Here is a 20294-nt window from a genome sequence, read left to right as displayed (position 1 = left end):
GGAGGACGTGTACCTACATGCCCCCCCATCCCATCCCATGAGCTAGGACACAGGTCCTGTGTCCACTGGTGTCCTGGTTCCACCCGTGGCAGTGTAGTCGCGTGGGGCCGGCTCATCCCTGTGGCCAACGCTGAACTGGGCTGTCCCCTACAGGTGGGGTAAATATAGGCCCTAATTACAGCCCTGCTCTCGCTGTAATTTTATGGGAAATAAGACTGTGCAGGGTAATTAAGGTCTTGGACAGGAGGAGCAGTATATACTGCATCTGTAATCAGTGTGTGCGTGTGTGGCTGTGTGTATGTATGTGCACAACGATACAGACGGTTGTATTTAGGTAGTTGGCACAGTTGGGGATAGTGTGTGTCCGCACATGTGGCATCTTTTTGCTCCCTGTCCCAGCCCTGAAGGGTTGAATTTCAGATTTCAATTTTGTTTTGTTGTCTGTTTTTCTGTTCTGACTCCCTTTCCCCATTCGACATTTGTGCTAGTGCCCCTGTAAACATTTATGCCATAGGCGACGGGTTCAGGTATCTTTCAACATATCCCTTTACTGGGAAATTACAGATAGATTTTAAATCAATCACAATGTCTTCCGAAGGACCTGGGTCACTTATGTGAATTAAAGTTTTGTGGAAAAAGGGAAAAGGTGCAGTTAAAAAAAGGTCTTATTAAAGAAACAACGGACGACTTTCGTGCCCCTATAGCGGTTTCAGGTAGTATTATTGTTTGGTCACTTTCGTAAAGATTGTGCAGTAGTAAGACGCCGGTAAGGACGTATGTACTTTACATGAGGAAGTTTTCAACACCACTTTGGAGATAATGGAGGAGAAGAAAGAAGTATGTACACTGAAGCGCCTACTTCATCTTCTAGCGGCAGCTTTAGCATCATGTCTAACTCAATGCCAGTAGCCTGGCTAATACTGTCCAAAGCAGAAAACAACTGTCAAAAATCTCAATTTGAAAAAATAACCTTGAGTTAAACATCCGCTATTGTATTAATAAGTGGGCTGGTTGTGTTACTTACTCATTCACTGATTCATCTCTACCAAGTGAATGCCTGTCCGAGGTTCATTCTTGTTTGGTCCCCTGTTTATTATACATAGTATTATCAAGCTTTCATATTCGTGTGTGAAGCTCTTCAAATAATCAAAACTCCTTCAAATTTATTCCAGGTAAAGTGTGGAATTATTTGAGCACCAAAGATAAACATCAAATGTTAACGTAACATTGAAGCAGTTTTTTGTTACTCTCTCTCTCTGCTATACTGGCTTCTGTCCTCCCTGCCATAACCTCCCTACACTGGCCTCTTGTTTTTTAGATGAGTTTCTTTCACATTTCGATGTAGTCAGGCCTCCACCCTGCTTTGCTGTGCTGAGCTACACGACTCCTCAGACCCAGCACACAAGGAGAAGAGGCACATTCACTGACCTGGTCCCAAGGGGTTGAGGTGTTTTGACACGTGCCTGTGTGGACATTTGTGTCTCCTCTCCTCTCTCCTGGTTTACTGTATCTTTTGATCAATCCCCAATGTCTGTGTTTTTGCTGAGTGTGTGGTTCTGTATATGAGAGTGTGTGTGTGTGTGTGTGTGTGTATACCATGTGTGCTTCAAATTACAGTGCTGAAAATACCCCTCATAGTTTTGGGCCAGTGCTGGCCGTAGAGCTGTCGATCTGTGGTTGGTGGAAGAGGAGGGAGACGGGAAAAGGGAAAAGTTTGCTGGACTTGGGGGCCAGATTCCTCTTTTTCAGCTTAAGCTTCTGCTGCTTTGGGTGAAATTAGAGAGGACCACGGGCTGGACTGGGTTTGGATTTGAGGAGGGAACGCTGGGCAGGGCCAAGGAAAAGCACAGCGGTTTCACTGCTATAGGTGGCTGCTCACAGCACTCATACCATCTTTTATTTCCTGCCATAAATTACACAGACTGAACTCCCTGGTAGGTAGGTGTGTGTGTGTGTGTGTGTGTGTGTGTGTGTGTGTGTGTGTGTGTGTGTGTGTGTGTGTGTGTGTGTGTGTGTGTGTGTGTGTGTGTGTGTGTGTGTGTGTGTGTGTGTGTGTGTGTGTGTGTGTGTGTGTGTGTGTGTGTGTGTGTGTGTGTGTGTGTGTGTGTGTGTGTGTGTGTGTGTGTGTCCAAACTTGGATTTGTCATTACAGGCATAATAAACAACATTTTGTACATCTGTCTTATCTATGTGGCTTTGACTTCTTATAATTGGAAAAGTGTGTGTGTGCTTTGGAAGGGGAAGGCGGGTGTCCATGCTCAGATTTCTCATTCTGGGCAGAAAAAAACTACCAGCGGGCACGGTGTGTGTGTGTGTGTGTGTCTGTGTGTGTGTGTGTTTGGACAGACGGCACAATGAAGCTCTTTGACGGAGCAGAGGAGTTTAGTTTGTATCACAGATGTAAACCCAGAGGGAGAGCCATGAAGGAGAAACATTTGCAGAGATGATGTGAAATGGAAGAACTTGATTTTTGTGCCTCTATATTCTGATGTTTTGATTCTGCTACTTGGCCTCTTGTGTCTCTCCATTTACAAGAAATTAGGAATAAGCTGAATTGAACTTGTATGTTTTCTTCTAAATGGTACAGCTGTCACTGTCCCATAGATTTTATTTTAGTGATATCTGTATTATAATTTAACTGCCATAAAGGTGGTATTATCAGTTTAAGTTGTGGTATGATCCCACCACGGAGTATTAGGGCCACTTAGAGGGGGAACATTTTTGAGATTTTGAGAACTAAGTCGTAAAATATTACGAGAATAAACTTACTTGCAGTGATGATATACTATGTTCAGGCTACATTTTTAATAGGACTTTCCAAATGTTACTGAACTACAACTAGAAAAAGTCTCTACTCAAAATCTATTTAATAGCTGTTCTTGATCTTTCAGTCATTTCGTCATGTTCTCATTACCAAATTACATTTGTAATTCTGACATCAACTCAAACATTTATTTGTTTTATTTGCATTGTTATTCATTATCATCTATAAAACTATATGATGGCTTAATTTCCAGTGAAATAAAGATTTTTTTTTTTTTATTAACAGTTAATTTTGCATTTATTGTTATGTCTATTTAAACAAATGTCTGTCATAATCAAATTTGTCAAAGACAAAAACATTTTTATTGGTTTACATTATTTGCTCATGCTGTAAAGAAACGATATTGGCAAAAGTATTGTCTTTTGAGTTTTTTTTGTTCCTGTACTTTTAAGTACCTCAAAATATTCTCAATATTCAAAAGAGTATCGCATAAATTGTGCATCAGTTGTCACTACAGATGTGGAAATTCCTTTCTTGGTATGAAAGAATGCTTGGTATTATACCAACAAAGTCAGTGCTTTCCAGAGAATGACATTCTGATACTTCCCGCAGATGGAAGCTTGTGAAGAGATTGGAAAAATACCAACGCCACAGACATAAACAGTTAACATCGTGAAATGTGAAACATAATGTCTATAAAGAACGGGAATAGAAGAATAATATGTCACAGGCTTACTCAACACTGGGCTCCAAACTCGAGATGCAAAAGCTGCATCATTATATCTATAAACCAAACAGAAATGCTTCTGTGTTTTAAATACTATTCCTCTGTTTAGCCAGTATCTGCGAGACCATTTGTGCTAATGTGATTTAATGGCCTCTTGTCTCTCGTTCACCGTTCCTGCACTTGTAGTGTGGCTGTTTAACCTGCTAAATATGTGTTCCACATCAATTTTTCTTTTTCAAATGTAAACACATCATTGTAGAAATATTCCTCTGTACAAACAGTGGTATTCTTTTCATAACATTTTCGCTTTCCCAGTGAATGTGTGGCATAGAGCTCGTGCTTTAACGCATGTAAACTGACTTCACAAGCAGTGACAGTGATGACTGGGAGACATACTTCTGCACTTCTTCATAGCAGCACACATCACACCCTCCCCTGCTTGTTGACCTCTCAAGTCACGATACAGAGGAAAGACACCTGGCGAGAAATGCGTCTTTAATTGTGCCAAGGTTAAGCTGCCAATTAGTCTGCTGATCCCCCTAGTACCATGTGACCTTTGACCTTCTTCAGCATTGACAGAAAGCTATCTTTATGTCACCAGAGCTCGGCTTGAAATTTATGTTTTTTGTCATGGTTTTGTTGTTGTTGTTGTTGTTGTGTTGTACATATCTCAGATGAGATCATTTTTTGCAGATCTGTTTAGTTTTTGTGTAGACCTAAGTGCCCACATGTCTCCTTCTGTCTCTCTCACCCCTCTATCTTCACCCTCTTTCCCAATTGCCCAATGCACAGTGCTTTGTGCCTGTATCTTTCTCCATTGGACTCTCCAGGGTTTAGGTAATAGCCAATGGTTAACTCAGCCCAGATGTTGTCACCCCCCCCTGCCTTTTCTTTTTCTTCTACTTTCTTTCTCCATCTTTCAGCTCCCTGTGTTACTGGCCTCCCCACTGCCAGAGTTAGTTAAAGTTTGAGGAAATCTGGCATGGCTGACAGTAGTCTTTCCTAATGAGGGGGCAGGAGTTTTTGCTGCCCCTGGACAGCTCAGCAAAAACAGTGGCTCAAAATCAAGGATATTCCATTTGCTGAACTGGATGGAGTCTGTTTCAATTATGATTGATCCCTTCAGCGTTTGTATGCCTTTGGTCCTCTGTGTGCGTTTGTCTATGGAAATAAAAGGATAATCTTGCCTCGGGTTTAGTTTGATGTCATGTTTGAGTTATGTTTTGTGTGTCTAGGTATAAACAGAAGGATGGCTTAATAGATACTGGCCATTGTGGTTGCTGGAGAAGGAACTGAGGGGGTTGAGAAATCCAGGGATCAGGAATTGGAGAATAAGATTTGAAGTTTGAAAGGGTTTTAGCAGCTTCAACTAATGGACAGTTTGTCTTAGTGTGTGTGTGTGTGTGTGTGTGTGTGTGTGTGTGTGTGTGTGTGTGTGTGTGTGTGTGTGTGTGTGTGTGTGTGTGTGTGTGTGTGTGTGTGTGTGTGTGTGTGTGTGTGTGTGTGTGTGTGTGTGTGTGTGTGTGTGTGTGTGTGTGTGTGTGTGTGTGTGTGTGTGTGTTCAGTAAAGCGGTAAGAGTGAGCGCCAGCTGGCAGCGACTGAACTCTTTGCACATGTGTGCGTTGTTTGTGAACGGAGAGGCCTCATTACTGTGTTTTGTGCTCTTGGACTCTTCTGTTCAAACTAATTAAGGATCTACGCAAACATGTGGATGACACCTGGAGCCAAAAACAGACGAATACTAGCTCTTTCTCCTGCTACATCCCGAGAGGGAAGATTCATTGTCATGGGAAGGAGTCTCTTCTTCAGATGTCAGTCATATGTTGCCAGACTCGTTCTTTCTCAGAAGTTAGAAAATGAAGTGAAGATTTAACAATGAAATAATCATATTTATTTGGTTAATGTAAACATCACTTGTTTCAGGAACACGGCAAGTTTATGTCATCATTTTTAAATGGGAGAGATTGGTGCAATAAATGAAACATAATCATAAATGAATCACACAACATCAGCATTACCACTTCCAAGTCAGCACAGTTTGAGCATCTCACAGCTCCCTTGTGACTTCACCTCAGTTTGCTCCCTTTATCTCTTCTTCCCTTTTCAGGTACTGCATATTGGCTTTAATCACCACTGCATCGCTTTGATTATCCATTTCATTTAAAACAGAAAATTGTGTCTGTCTTCACTTTAAACTTGGCTGAAGTCTGATGCTCCTGGAGGTACTACGAGAACAGTGGGAATTCTGTCCAATTTGGGGGTCTTTTCACAGCCAGAAACAGCCTTGTGTTCTTCTATAAATGATCAATTACTGTGGTTTATACGTTAAGTGAGTAGTTTTGGGCCATGCAAGTAGTCAAATGCAGCAGGTTCTGTTTGTGTGTGATTTGATGTTTGTCCTATGAGTGTGGGACCTGTGGATCATCATGGTACAAACAAGACATAATGTTATGTGCATAAAAATGTGTTACAACAATTCTAATCTCTTTTTCAGACATGAACCCAAGAAAATGTCTGGAAAACTGGGTCCGGACATTTTCCGGCGTCTGCCGTTCACATATTATAAAAACGAGGCAGGTGATTGTCCGAGTCAGACGCAACAGAACATTTTCTGGAACATTCAAGTGAGGGTTGGTGCCTGGGTAGAGCGAGGGGAGTTTTCTTTCTGTATTACACATACAAAATTTGCGGACATTTGCTTTCTCACATACTGCCCCTCCGGAAAAGTTCAAGAAAATGTCTGGACTTCAGTGCATCCCTGAAAGCGGCTATAGAGAAACACAGATTTTTTCTTCGGATCAGGCTTGACTTTGAAGCAGAAGTTGACCAGTTAGATTATAAGATGAGATTTACAAATACATCCACACACAGACAGTAGGCCTCCAAAGGACAGAGTAAATAAAGAGCACTGTGGGCAGCTGTGGTTGGGCTAGCTGACCTTTCTTTCGACCAAACACTGGTGTTATTTCAATTATCCTGGACGTCCTCTGCAGTTCAGCGTCTCCTCCATTTGCTAGCTTGATCGTACGTAATGGTTTGCCTGTTTCCATTATCTCAGCAGTCTTTAGCAAATGTAGTGATTAGAAATAGCCCAAACACTTTGCAGTTTTCAACACTTAGATCTGATTCTCTAAGATGCCGTTGTTGAATGAAATGTCAAAGTAATAATACTGTGGAAAGAATAAAATAGTTTATATGGTGATTATAATTAGAGATAATTGGCAAAATTGCAGAACAGTTGAACTACAACAGCAAAGTGGTGTTTTACTGAAATTACCCTTCTAGCCATAAATCACTGGTGGCATCTAAGTGAGAGAGTACAGGGGGAAGCGTTGCTGATGTAATAATCATAACAATGAGTATGAAATAAGGTTAAGTACAGTTGTACGTTGGATCTTCTTTCAGCGCCTTGTCTGTATTTCATATTACATAATTTTAACTGACCAAAATTGGGTAAATTTACTTTTATTTTATTTTATATATTTGTCATTCAACCCTTTATTGCATGAACCCTGAATTGCATACAGTGTGGGTTTTTACACACATAGTCCAATTTAGACAGCCTAGTGAAAATATTTCTCCCCTCTTAGGTGTTATTTTAGAGGAATGCACTGTAGCCCGGTGCAGCTGCTGTTTACCACAGGTTGTGACAATGGGACACAGGTGTGCATACCTGCATCGGTGTTGAATGTTTTTCCTCTCGGAGGCCAGAAGGTGCTCTACAATATAATGAGCTACTAGCAGGGGGAAATGGTTTAACATTGGGGGCCCTGAAATGTGGCTCACACATGTCTTATAAATGCCACATTATTTCCCAACAAAAGCCAGCTTAGCTCATCTTTGACTAATTCGGCTCCTTAAGACAACAGGTTCCTGCAATAATTTGTGGTTTCATGCGAGAGCTAAATAGAAGTTCACCCCGAATGAAGCCGTCGAGTGTTGGTGTAAAGTTAGCGTCGGAGGGCACAGGCAGGAGATTGAGCTGTTTGTTGGTATAGGGTAGATGAGGTAATTAATCAAACTGTCACTCCGCTACACCATACACATACAGTATGTTAAAGGTCAGCACTTGGGCGGTAGGCATTGAAATGATACCTAGTGCTGAAAAGATAGAAGTATCAGTATTTACTCAGTATTGCTTACTTGAGTTGTTTCCCTGCAGGTTAACCTCTGCTGCTGTAAGTATAACCTCACCAAACTAGTTTTTCTCCAGTCCATTGTTGAATTTATCTTTAATTTTGAATAATTTCTCAAGCTCTTGCATTTGTTACAAACAGTTCACACCATCACACTTTGATTACAGCAAATAAATAGTAGATTAGGAAAGGATTGTAAAACAAAGGAATAGCCTCCAGTATTTACACAGGGTAGAGGATTGCACGATTATGCACAAATGACATGAACGCGACATGCCTCGCACACATGTGCCTCATGAGCTTACCCCACCACGCACAATTCATGCTTCTATACAAATGCTTGGGGGTACTTTGAAGATGTGAAGCCTCTGTGATGTGGTTTCAGGGAGGGAGTCGAGTCGGCCAACTGTATCCATTGGCAGCTATGAAAGAGCCATAAATGACAACAGACCCTGAAGGGCTGGGTCAGGCCATAGGGATTGAGGGGCTTCATGGTGTCTCCTACAATTTGAGCAGGATTTGCTGTGTGCTGTGTTTTGTGCTGTGTAAGATACACGCTGTCTTCATAAGAAACTCTCCAAAGAGTCATCTCTTTGTTTTCACTCAGCAGGTCTGGTGTGCAGATTCTCATCAGTCCTTGGTATCCGACTTCTTGCTGTCGTCAGCGCCTTCATTCTTTCCTGTCATTTGTACCTTGCCCTGCCCCATGGATCTCTGTTCGAATGTAAAGGACTAAGCCTCTAAGCTCATCTGTAATATTTTCATTGCTTGAACCTCGACCACAATGATGATCAAAAACTCTGGAGATCACCAAAGAAGCTCTTGAAATCTCCTCTGGCTCTCTAGTTCTTCTCTTGGACTGAAATGTAGATTTGGATTCAGTGGTGCCGTTAATCATGTTAGTTCGAGGAACCGACCAGCTCTGTGTGGCGCTCAGACCAGTCTCTGCAACCTTGGGTAGTTTTCACAGAGGGGGCTGGCTGTCAGTCAGAACTGTGCAGTTGGTGCCAGTCCCCTCTAAATGTGTTGCAATTGGGTCCAATCTATGGTCCCCCAGGCCCCAGAGAGGGGTGACCACAGCCCAGGCTGGCACGGTAGGCTGGCTGGATCACTGACTGTGGCCAATCAGCGCACATTAGCACCGTGGCTCAATAATCACAGTCTTTCTACCACTTCAGTGTTTCATTTCACTTAGCACGGCAGTTAAACTGATTTGTTTTCCTTGCCCTGTCCAAAAATCACAATGCAAGTCGGCCTTACTGCACCGAAACCTCGTTTTCAAAAACAGTAATGAGGGACTAGCTGGAAAACATGTCATGACATCCTGATGTATGATTCATGACTTTACTAATAAAATAAGATGACAACATAATTCAGTTTTTACACCACTACTTTAGCTGGCCTTGTTTGTAGTTGCTGTCTGTAGTCATCAAAAATGAGCAACATAAAAAGCATGTGATCTTTGACTTAAACTGTTGAAAAATTGTGATTGTGCAAGGAATAAAAGGAACCTGCACTGGGCCAGGCTGGGTAATGACTGTTCCTCAACAAATACACTTGCTGGAATAGATTACATCTTTACTACCAGATTGCAATTGGCAGGACATTGAGTACTCGCTATGTTTGTAATTTGTTTTTTTGGACATTCACTTACATGGATCATTGTGACATGACACATTCTGGTAAAGTCTGCTTTTAAATGATTCCTTTACAATTGACAAAACATGACCTTTAGAGATGTGCCTCCTGGGAAGTGTGTCATAGCTGTATGGGTAAAAAACAAAGTAGAACTGGGACTGTTCCTTATTCTGGTCAGTATTCAAACTAGTGAAGGGCGGAAGGAATTTAAAGAAAGTATACTTCTAACCCACCATTGTAGATGCATGCTGATAGGGAAATAGGGGAAAATTCAAATCAAATGCAAGTACACAAAATATTAAAAATATACTTCATAAACAAAATCTTCTGCTTTACATGAATCTCACTCTTCTCATTTAGGTGATCTGCGAACTAATGGTAAATTGATTGTATCTATATAGCTCTTTTCTAGTCTTAGATGACCACTCAAAGAGCTTTACAGACAAAAATATGCATGCAGTTTCTTCCACATTCACACACATTCAATACACTGCCAATTTAGGGTTAAGTGTCTTGGCCAAGGACACATCGCTATGCGGACTAGGGGAAGCTGGGATCGAACCGACTCTACATCCTGAGCCACAACCGCCCCCGTAAGTGTATGAACTTAAATGATGATAGGACAGAAACTGCAACAAACAAATGAGTGTAGCAGCAGTGGATGGATGGTAGCACAGTGCCAGCTCTTGAAAGCATACACTGGTGAGAAAGTGGCTACTAGAGCACTTGTACATACAACCTCCATTTTCTTGCTTGCATTTTCAGCCTCTCATGGACAAACTACAAATCTTGTTCTCAATCCACCCTCAGATCTCTTCTCTAACCTGTTGCTCTCTCTACCTTTCTTTCACTGCATTTCCTTTCTTTTAACATCTGGCATCTCCCATCCAAAAGGGTTTGATCTCTTGTTAACCTTAAACTTTTCCCCCTCTTGATTTATTTTTCCATTGGGTGGAATGATTTCTGGGAGCAGTGTTTTTTCCTGCGCTCTTAAAACACAGGGTGATGTCTTTGTGGCGGGCAGTCGGTGGCCTGCCACACTCCCTCACAAAGTCTCCATGGAGCAGAGAATCTGAGCCAGCTCTCTGTACTGTTGGCCAGAAATGTGCAATAATGGACACAGAGAATTAATACATCATATTTTTGAGGTTTTTACACACTGAAGGCGTGTGATTAATTTTCACGTTGATTTGTATATTTTTCAAACTTGTTTTTGTCAGTAGTAGAAGTACTCTAACAGAGAAAAAGCATATTTTTTACTTCTGGGATGAGTTTTATTCTTCTTTTGTGTACATTATAGTAGTTTTACCTTATATCAGTTGGTTTTCACATAAAATTAATTTGCTCTGGTGTTTTTGTGCATAACAAAACAAATTAAAAACTAAGGAAAGGGAAGCACAGTAATGGAAAAACTATACAATAGAATTAAATATGTAACAAAACAAGCAAAGTATGGAAAATAAAATGTGATAATTCTCCAGCTCCAGCTTTTCAAGTGTAAAGATTCGCTGCCTCTAATTGTTTTATGTGATTGTAAACTGAATGTCTTTGGACCTGTGGTCAGAACATTTTTTCACTAATTTATTGACCAGACAATTAATCAATCAGTCAAGAAAATAATAGAATAGATTAACTGATAATAAAAATGATTGTTAGTTGCAGCCCCTCTGATGTGTACACTAAAATAATGTATCTATTCGTTCACTGTTTCTGTTTGTTTTTCTGTTATGATTTCAGTTTTTCTGAGTCCCAAAGAAGAACTGTAACAACATTCATGGCAGCATTGCACCTGCCTGCTTACAATAAAGAACATGTAGGATATATGACACGTAGGACATGGAGTATTTGGGAGTGTGTTGGGTGTAATTGGTGAAATCCCTTCCTGATCCCTGTTAAGCTTGATGTACCTTGTGTGTAAAACCAAGAGTGCAGTATTTCACTTTTATCACTGTTCACCTCTCAATTTCCTTTCCAATCTCTGTGTCCTGTCTTTATCCCTCCAGGCTTGTTCCAATTAAGACTAGGAAGAAGAGTATAAGGATAGAAAAGAATCTAGTACAAGAAAAATACTTCTGGATATCCCATTGTAGCTGGATACTATATTTAACTGGGGTTCAATCCAGTTTGTATTACTGGACCCTCCCCAAGAGCTGCAGCTTGGTTGCCTGGTGTCTGCAGAGTGGACCTGGCCCGTAGCTTATTGTCTCTTTTGCTCACATTGCAGCTTATTTTACTGCACAGTGCTTCTCATTTGCTGACACAAAGGAAATGAGATGGGGGGGGGGGAAGAATGACTGCAGGCAAATATAAAAAAAATATGTCAGTAACAGTCTGTAATGTACATCAGAAGTCGTACTTTAAATTGTGTATGAAAATATGTATTTGTATTTTATTTTGCAGCTACAAAATTACAATTTCTCAATGACATGACACTTGAGGAAAATGTATGACCCTAACATGTCAGAGGGATCACTTTTAAGATTCTTGCTATTACAGCTGCACCTAAGGGTGTACTCCATGTCGTCATTCCTGTAGATTATGCTCCCTGCCCAGTTTCTGACCTTGCACATTAATTTTTAGGATCTTAATCTTCAGGAAGGAAGAGAGCAGCGAAAGTCTGAAGTCTGGAAAAATAAGAGAACAGCTTGTGGCTTCTGGACTCTTTGAAGAGATGAGTGAAATGATAGATGGCTCCAACAAACAGAGAAAAAAGTGGCAACAGGCAGCAGAGGAAATGAAAGAATAAAATGGCTAGTTTGATTTCCATCTTCTACCCCCTTCCCCCTAAAAGTTTCCTTCTCTTTTCTCCCCTTCTATCTTATTTCTAGAACGTGCTTCTGTAGTCAGTTACATTTAAGATAGAGAACCTTGACTCAGAAATACAACTTAAATGGGCCATGAAGACAGAACAGGATGAAGAAAACCCCGTAATTGCTGAAAAGACTAATTAAGCGTAGTTGAAAAGACTGAGAGAGAGAGTCTGTTTCAGGGTTGATGAAAGCTACATGGCAACAGTTATTGATTAGAGGAGGGGAAATCAAAGGGGGAAAAAAACATGATTCTGTGAATGGCAAGATGGAGAGGAGAGAAAACGAGTAGCAAGTTCAAGAGCTGAGTGGCTGCAGCTTGGACTATAAATGGTATAGTTTTGTCTTTTAGACTCTGCACACACAACACAGGAGGAAAACTATAGCGAAAAACCAGCAACATATGCTTTTGTTACTATACTATAACTAGATTTAGCGCTTTGAGTTTCTAAAAAGTGCTCTATGATTCCAATGTATTATTAATATTATTATTATTATTTTTATTATTAAGGTGGTAACACACAGGAAAAATTTGCATATTTACTTGAGTTGAGTCTTGCAATTAACTTCTTAAACAACTGAAACATCTGAGATTCCAACAGGAATAATCAAACATTTGGGTAAATAAGCTTCTTTGCTTTTTTTTCCGGCCAACATTTAGATGAGAAGATCGGTGACACTCATGTCTGTGCGATTAATATGAAACTACTACCACCAGCAGCTGCTCGGCCAAGCTTAGCATAAAGCCTGGAAATAAGGGGGAAACATGGCTCTGTCTGTTGTTTTTATATGGATTAAATCTTGCAGAAGGCAAAAAATGAGTATGAACACTTTCATAGCAGGAGCTTTTAACTGAAAACGTACTCTAAACACATTATCTGAGTGGAAGATCTGACATTGCAATACTGTATATTACAAGACTGGTTGAAGTTATAAGCAAATAAGCACTTGAACTTCCAGCGCACTACATTCATTTCTGCACCACTGACAGTCATTGTTAAATACTCACACCCCTACTGAGCTGATACAGTGGAAAGAGAGACAGAGAGAAAGATACAGGGAGATGCAGCGATCGTGATGGTTCCCATATGTGCACACAGACACCTGATATTCGTCCCGGTGGGTGGATCAACATTCTCCGCGAGTGTCACAGATGTGCACTGCATCTCTCAAAGTTCACAAATTAAATAGCTGAGGGAGAAGGACATACGGAGATGGAGTGATCCTCATTTGTTTATATTGGGAGAGGATATTTAATAGACCTATAAAACCATTATTGGCGAGACTGCTGACTGGCACTGCTGACTGTCTGCAAAGTTAAACCAGAGTGTAAACCCTGTCTGGTGTCATTTTTGTTTGATTAGTGTTATTACAGCCAGCGGGACTTTGATCCTTTTTTTTGTCTTCTAAAGCACTTTCTTTGTAGTTATTAATCCTATTATTTTCACTATTTAGCTGTCTGAAAAACATTTTTTTCACATCTTTATGCAGACACCTGTGTTGGTAGTATTTATTTCCCAGATGTGATGTCATTTCCTCTACTCCCTTTATTGTGTGTGCGCGAGCCAGTCATTCGAGCAGGGGGAACCGATTCTTTACACCTCCCGTGCGCATTTTGTCAAGTCATGAACCGTTTCTCTCTTTTCTCTGACCGTCTGCGTGAATTCCATCAGGATGGATCCTTTGTTCTGCTGCTAAAGAAAACATTTCCCTTTTTTTCTTCCTTCTGTTTTCAAGTGTGTCATGATGGATCTGTAGAAGGTCCAGCTGTGAGGAGGGGGGTTCTAGGTGAATGGGATTCGAGTTAAATTTATGACCGCAGAGGAGAGATACTGTTTGGCAACACTGATATACACACACTCACACAAACACAAGGTCCAGATGTTGTGTCCTCTGGCTGCACCGGCGTGTCAGTAGTTCTGTGTGGCTCGCTTCCTTAAACTCAAACACTGTTTATTGGGAAAGAGGGAGCGTATACCCAGCACCAACCCCTAATCCTCAGTTGCACTTGTGTTGCCCCAGCCGCCAAGCCCCTGATGACATCTTTGTTAAAAGGCTCAGAGCTGCGCGTGCCTTCAGACCCGGCTGAAGGATGACATCATGGCAGTGCGAGCTATATGGAGCATGTATAGCGGTGAGATGTCAGGCCGGTTTACTGCAGCCCTGGAGCTGGCTGGCTCAGGCAGCGCAGGGAACGCCTGAGGGATGTTGTAATGGCAAATGTCAGGCTGTCTGCTTCCGAGACAGTTCACATAAAGGTGATATACTGTATCCCCTGAACTGGAAACTTATTTTTTCAGACACCTGGTAAAAACTGAGTGCGTTGTGAAGCTTGCTTACAATCCTAATTGCCTTTTCAGCCATACTGGTGGCATGGCTCGAGGGATGCCAATGTTGAGTCCACACAATGAAACCTGGCGGTCCCCTGACTTAACCTGTAGTGTTGTCCAGAATTTCACTTGGGTTTTGGAGAAATTTCTTGACATTTATTTGATCCCTGACCTTTGTCCATCTCAACCAAGAGTTTGAAATTTGTGGTTGTGAATTCAATTGTCTTGAAAATGTCTTACACACATTCATGCCGCTGTCACCTTCAGGAATTTTTCTCTCTACTAGTCCAGGATTTTCAAGTTTATGACCAAATTCCTGCGAAAGTCACAACATTTCCGCCATTTTAGTTGTACTTCGTGTTTAGTGCCAAGTAGCTAACGTTGGCACGGGCACACGTTAAACTATTAAACGATTCTACCTGCTAAACAGTCATGGTGAGCATGTTAGCATGCTGATGTAAGAAAAGCGTAGTTAGATAGATGCTGTGGATACTGTAGATAGATAGATACTCTATTGATCCCAAGGGAAATTTAGGACAGTAGGTTATGGTGAGAATAATGATGCATACTTTATGCTTTTAACTCTTGCATGTGATATAAACACAATGGGAATCTGCTGCCTTAAGCCAGAAATATGAATCAGACATCACATGTTGCTCATAAAAGCAGCGGCAGTGGTTTAACAGACCCTGGGCACATTCAAATCCTCTGTGCTCAAGTTCGTCCTAGTTTGGTCAGAGGGCCAGTTCTGCGTTGTCTTGTCCCTGGAAGGAAATCAGCCAGTGCCGCTGTGACGAACAGCTCAGTGGCAACGGCTTCTCTCCGTGTCTGTTTAAAATGTGCTGGCTTCAGCCTTTCCTTCTCCTTTCCCCGCTCGTTTCTGATCTATTGCTTTTGTGGAGGTCTCGGTTTACTCTGCATCTCTCGTGTACATCTGGGCCATTTTTCAACGGACTGGCTTGCACGGACTTATCAAGGAAAATATGGGTTCCGTTACCTGCAGGAGGCATACCGACTGACTGCACGCTGAAAAATGATCCTCACTCAAGACCTAAGTGTTTATTCAACCAAGGACTTATGATCAACTCTGTCAGTGCTTTGGTAGCGTGACTTCAGAAATGTGTTTGAGAGACACGCCAGTAGAGTGTTCTCTAATCCCTCTTAGTGGATAAAGCTATTTGGCGGCACACCAGGATCCAGACACATCTATATAACATACAGATGTTATTAGAAAAAACACTGGTATGGACAAAGATGTATCTAAAGAGGTGTGATCTGATGTTGCTGTGTGTTCTCAACATCAAGTCCCCTCATAGCTGAGGACAATAAATTTAGTTTGAACCACCAGTGTGGCCAATGAGCATCCATTCAACTGACGATGTATAGATCATTCCTGCTTCACTGGCAGGGTGGTTTCCAGTACAGGAGTCTTGGCCTAAGCGTTACATTTAGTAAAAATGTCTAAACATTTTGGGATATAGACTTGTTTTCAAGAGATTAATGTAGTTTATAATATTGGATTTAGATAATTTAAAGAATTTTATTTAACCAGAGCCGCCGTGTTTCCCTTTGAGCAGTCAATTCTCAAACCAGCGGGCTGGGCCTGTGGCAAAAGTGATGTGAGAAAGGAGAGAGTTCCTGTTTGAATCGATGGGGCCCACGTGTGTGTTGCCCTCCATTGGTACAGCTTCACAAAATGAGCTTCACAAAATGGATTCAGTGTTCTGTGTTCATCCCTATTTTTCCTGCTGTTAGCTTCAGTTGTAGTTTTGTTAAGTGCTCAGTGGACATTATGTTAATGATGGCTAATGGAGCTGTTCAGTAACCTAGCTCGCGTTCCGGTGTGCAACATGGCAGCTCAAGTTGTTACAATTTGTCATCTGCAGACATTTATCACTGCCACGAGAAACGGGGCGGCACACTCTGTAGAAAGGCTGCGAGTGTCAAGCCATAGAAAACAAGCTCCGTCTTCTTGCCGTGGTACACAGACACACGGCCACGCTCTAGACGGTTGGTGTGGCCATAAAAATGACAACAGTAATTTGGGGAGACACAGTGGGCTTATGGGGCTACCGGCTCCTGTTCCACGGAAACTTCATCGCTGACCTCCATGCCTTCTGGGAAAGCTCAGTGTAACTCTAGTATTTAGTACACAGATAACAGGGGGCTCAGTAACTGACTGCGGCTGTGAGACATTACATGTACTTAGGACCTGACAGATAAGCTCCACATAGCAACATTTTAGACGTTTTTCAAAGCCCAAGTTTCTTAGCAATGACTCTTTTAAGTAGTAGATTGACAATCTGTGATCCTGCCTCGTGCATCTTGTCTCATCTTTTGTCCACGACTCCATAACTACGCCACATTTATGGCTTGACTGAATAGTTGCCCAGTGTTGGGTACAATACATCCAAGACCCTACACAATTAACTGACTTACATTCCCACTTCTCCTTAACGTGTTGTCTTTACAAACATTCTCTCATTTCAACACTCAGTTGTTTTTAGCCTCTACAACTGACAACATGTGTTGTTTGTATTTGAAGACCACCTATCAAACCTAGCCTGGCAGCGCTGTTTTGACACATGTTCCCCATGGAAACCACGTAACAAAAGTCTCAGTACCATGAACAAACAGGCAGATGCACTGTCACAGTCTGGTAATCTAAGATGCACCCGTGGCAAAAGTCCTCTTCTCTGCTACATCAACAAAAACAAGCGCTCCTTTCATGGGACAAGTCCTGTTCTGTTCGACCAGGCATCTGTCAAAGGCACCTGAGAACCGTCCTGTCTGTCCTCCTTCCTCTATCTGTCTTCTTCTTTTCCCTGCAGCATCATTCACTCACCACCTACGCCCCCCTCGTTATCTTGATCTAGACTTCAAGGATATGTTTAAATTTAGGATTCAATGAGTTAGATGCGTTTGAAATTGTCTAATGGTGATCCTCGAGGGAGAGCCTGAGTAAAATGTTTGCCTTGTTTGTCCCGTAGAGTGCCAAGAGTCTTCAGAACAACAAGGATTCACGCGTCCTTTGGGCTAAAGACGACCTTTTACTGACCACCGGCTTTGATATGGTGAGAAACTCTTAAACACTTCCTGTTATTAAGTGTCTTTTTTAACACCTTGTGGGGATCAGGGTAATATATTTATATGTGATGCAAAGATACAGATGCAACTGGTTGCTGTTAGCCACTTTCTTGTGCCAGTATTACATTACACTATTCAATGAATGCAGTAATAAAGGTATTTATGAAATGAGATACAAAACAAAGATAGATTCAAAGAACACAGCACCTTTCACCACCAAGACTATCAGCCCATTATATATACATAAAGAAAATTAAAGTAATGTATTGTTTTAACCCTTGTAAATACGATTTCCCATCTGTTGGTGTGAATATCTGTGTCTGTCTGTGTTATTATGCGTGTAGATTCGTACTCGGGAGGTGAAGCTTTGGGACAGTAGAAATCTGAGCTCTTCCATCAGCTCTGCGTCACTCGGGACTTCGAGCGGGTGAGTAGAGCAACTACTGCCGAACCATAACTGACTGGCCTGCGTCATGACTCTGAAGGAGTTTCACTTTAATGTTCGTCAGTAACAGTCTTGCACCACAGTACAAAGTGCATCTGTGTGTGTTTGTGTGTGTGATCTGACATACTTAGCATGCAGTGTGGCATGTGGACAGTGTGTGGCATTTATGGAATATGTGGAATGATGTATGGAGGGCCTCCGCACATAGTGAAGCTTCCTCGCGTCTCTATGTCTGGACGGGCAGACAGACCTCCCAGAGATCTGAATCTGTCCGTCCACATTTCTGCCATTTCCTGGGTCACTGCCACACACAGTGACCCCCGTCCTCTTTCTCAGTGGAGGAAAGAGAGCGCAAGTGTGTCCTCTGTGTCTCTCCGTCCATAAGCACTGCAAAGGGTCAAGCAAAATCAGAAGACACACTGACACTTTCCCCTAGGCTCACCGCCTGTCATCTCTGCTCCTGACCTTGTCCAATCGCTTAGTTTATTTTTCCAAACACCGCTGCCAAGGACTGGAGGAGAGCAGGAGCGTGGCCGGGCTCCAGAGAGGAGAGGAATGGACGGATGGAGGAGGAAAAGGAACACTTTGTTAGATCTAGTAAATCCATTTTAGCATAAACAGGTTAGTGGGCCAAGTCACTAAAAACCAGAGCTGACCAGACTTTGCAGTATGCTGTGGTATGTGATTTAATAAATGCATTATCTCGAATGTTACTGCATTAAAAGAGGGAGATTTGTTCTGCCTTTTCTGTGGTAACGGCTGTGGCAGCACAGACTCCGCGTGTTTTTGAGGGACTGTACTGTTTTTGTGCCCATGTTTGGTTGCAGCACAGGCCAGAAGGTTTGAAGGTGTACAAGGTAGATTTTTTGTAAATAATGAGAACATTTTCTATTATAAATTAACATTAGGGAAGCAGTCATTGTTTTTCTTTCCCTTTGGAATCTGTGTGAAAGGCAGAGGCATTTAAGAGTTGACACAGCAGGGTCCCAAATAACAACCTCCGCTCTCCCTCCTCTCTCTGCCCTCATGCTTGCCACTCATCTCCACTTCCTCCACTTCCTCTTTCATTTGAGTGAGACAGATAGTTGCCTGTCTGAGTGCCTCTTCGGAATCCGCCGCCTTTTTTCGTGCCAGCATACTTTTCCTGGAAGTGGAGGATATCTAACACAATAAATGTGTTGTTTTGTTCTGATATTCACACTAGATGTCTGGAAATAATCCCAACAAGACACGAGCTGGGTGTCCGCTAAAACCCACAGTGTACTGTAAATAGGTGAACTTCATCAGAAGGCTCGTCTCCCTGGTGCCTTTAGTTGTAGACAGAGGAATGTTGAAGTTTACTTAAGAGCCTGAAGCCACTTTTTAGTAGGTGTGATGATGTCGCAACTCAAACAGAATGTACCAACAGTGTGAGGATTTCTACCCAATTGTCCTGCTCATCTGGGGACAAGCTGTTAAAACACTCCTGATGCCTGCTTACTCAGCCACTGTCTGGTTTTCTATGAGTCTGTCTACACTTTTCTTAAATCCACAAAAAAGCAGATCATCTTGGAATTATTAAATGCAGTTCATTAGCTGTGATTTGGGTTTCCTGTATTTTGATACTAGTAACTTTGAAAAACTGTGATTTTTCCATTGGACGTTCAGTAATTGCAAGGGTGTGTGCTGCTGACCCATCTGCAACATGTCCTGTATTAAATCACTTCAATCATGCTATCATATGCCGGGATGGTGTCTTGGAGAGCTCTCACTCCCAAGGCCACGTCCCGTCCAGATGCTTGCAGACCAGCACTGATATAAAACAGGTAACAATCAAATGACAGATGAGACCTTGCCCTTTACTGCCATTCTTTATATTCTCCCACCCTCTCATTTCTCACATCTTCTTTGCTACAATATTGCCTTCACCCTTCACTCTTCTCACTTACAACTCTTCTTCGTTCCCATATATTTTCCCACATAGCCATAAGGACATTTCTCTTAAAAATTCTCAAAATACAGAATATAATGTTTCTATTTCATCTTAAAAGCAGAGCAGCTATGTCAGACTCAACCTCTGTTTAATCTGCACTAAATACGTAAAAAACACAAATTCTGGCTCAGGTTTACTTTTGAGGCTTGTCTCAAAATGTCCGTTGTTACTGGGTTTTTACTCAGTCTTAATGTATCGTACTTTTATCAATGTGTTTTTATGCATCTGAGGCTTCGGGTCTGGGCTTTCTTCCAGTCATGTTATAGTCACTATTTATATAATATATCACTGCAGTGTAGTTTCTTAGGAAAAGGCACGCACTTTCCATCATTCAGCTTGCTCTCTTCAGCAGTGGGCTGTCTTCATGTTGTGTCATCATGGTGGTTT

General features: G+C 41.8%; 1 protein-coding gene across 1 annotated transcript in view; it reads left to right on the top strand.

The window, feature by feature from the left end:
• coro7 (coronin 7) overlaps nt 1-20294 on the top strand; it is a 94460-nt gene that overhangs the window by 11160 nt on the left and 63006 nt on the right. Inside the window, exons 8-9 of the mRNA XM_035615475.2 lie at nt 17394-17477; nt 17835-17917. Coding sequence (XP_035471368.1) covers nt 17394-17477; nt 17835-17917 — 167 coding nt within the window. The remainder of the gene's footprint in view (nt 1-17393; nt 17478-17834; nt 17918-20294) is intronic.

This window comes from Scophthalmus maximus, chromosome 17 (genome assembly GCF_022379125.1).
Source record: "Scophthalmus maximus strain ysfricsl-2021 chromosome 17, ASM2237912v1, whole genome shotgun sequence".
NCBI lineage: Eukaryota > Metazoa > Chordata > Actinopteri > Pleuronectiformes > Scophthalmidae > Scophthalmus > Scophthalmus maximus.
The sequence above is the reverse complement of the archived record's forward strand: the minus strand, read 5'-3'. Positions and strand labels throughout refer to the sequence as shown.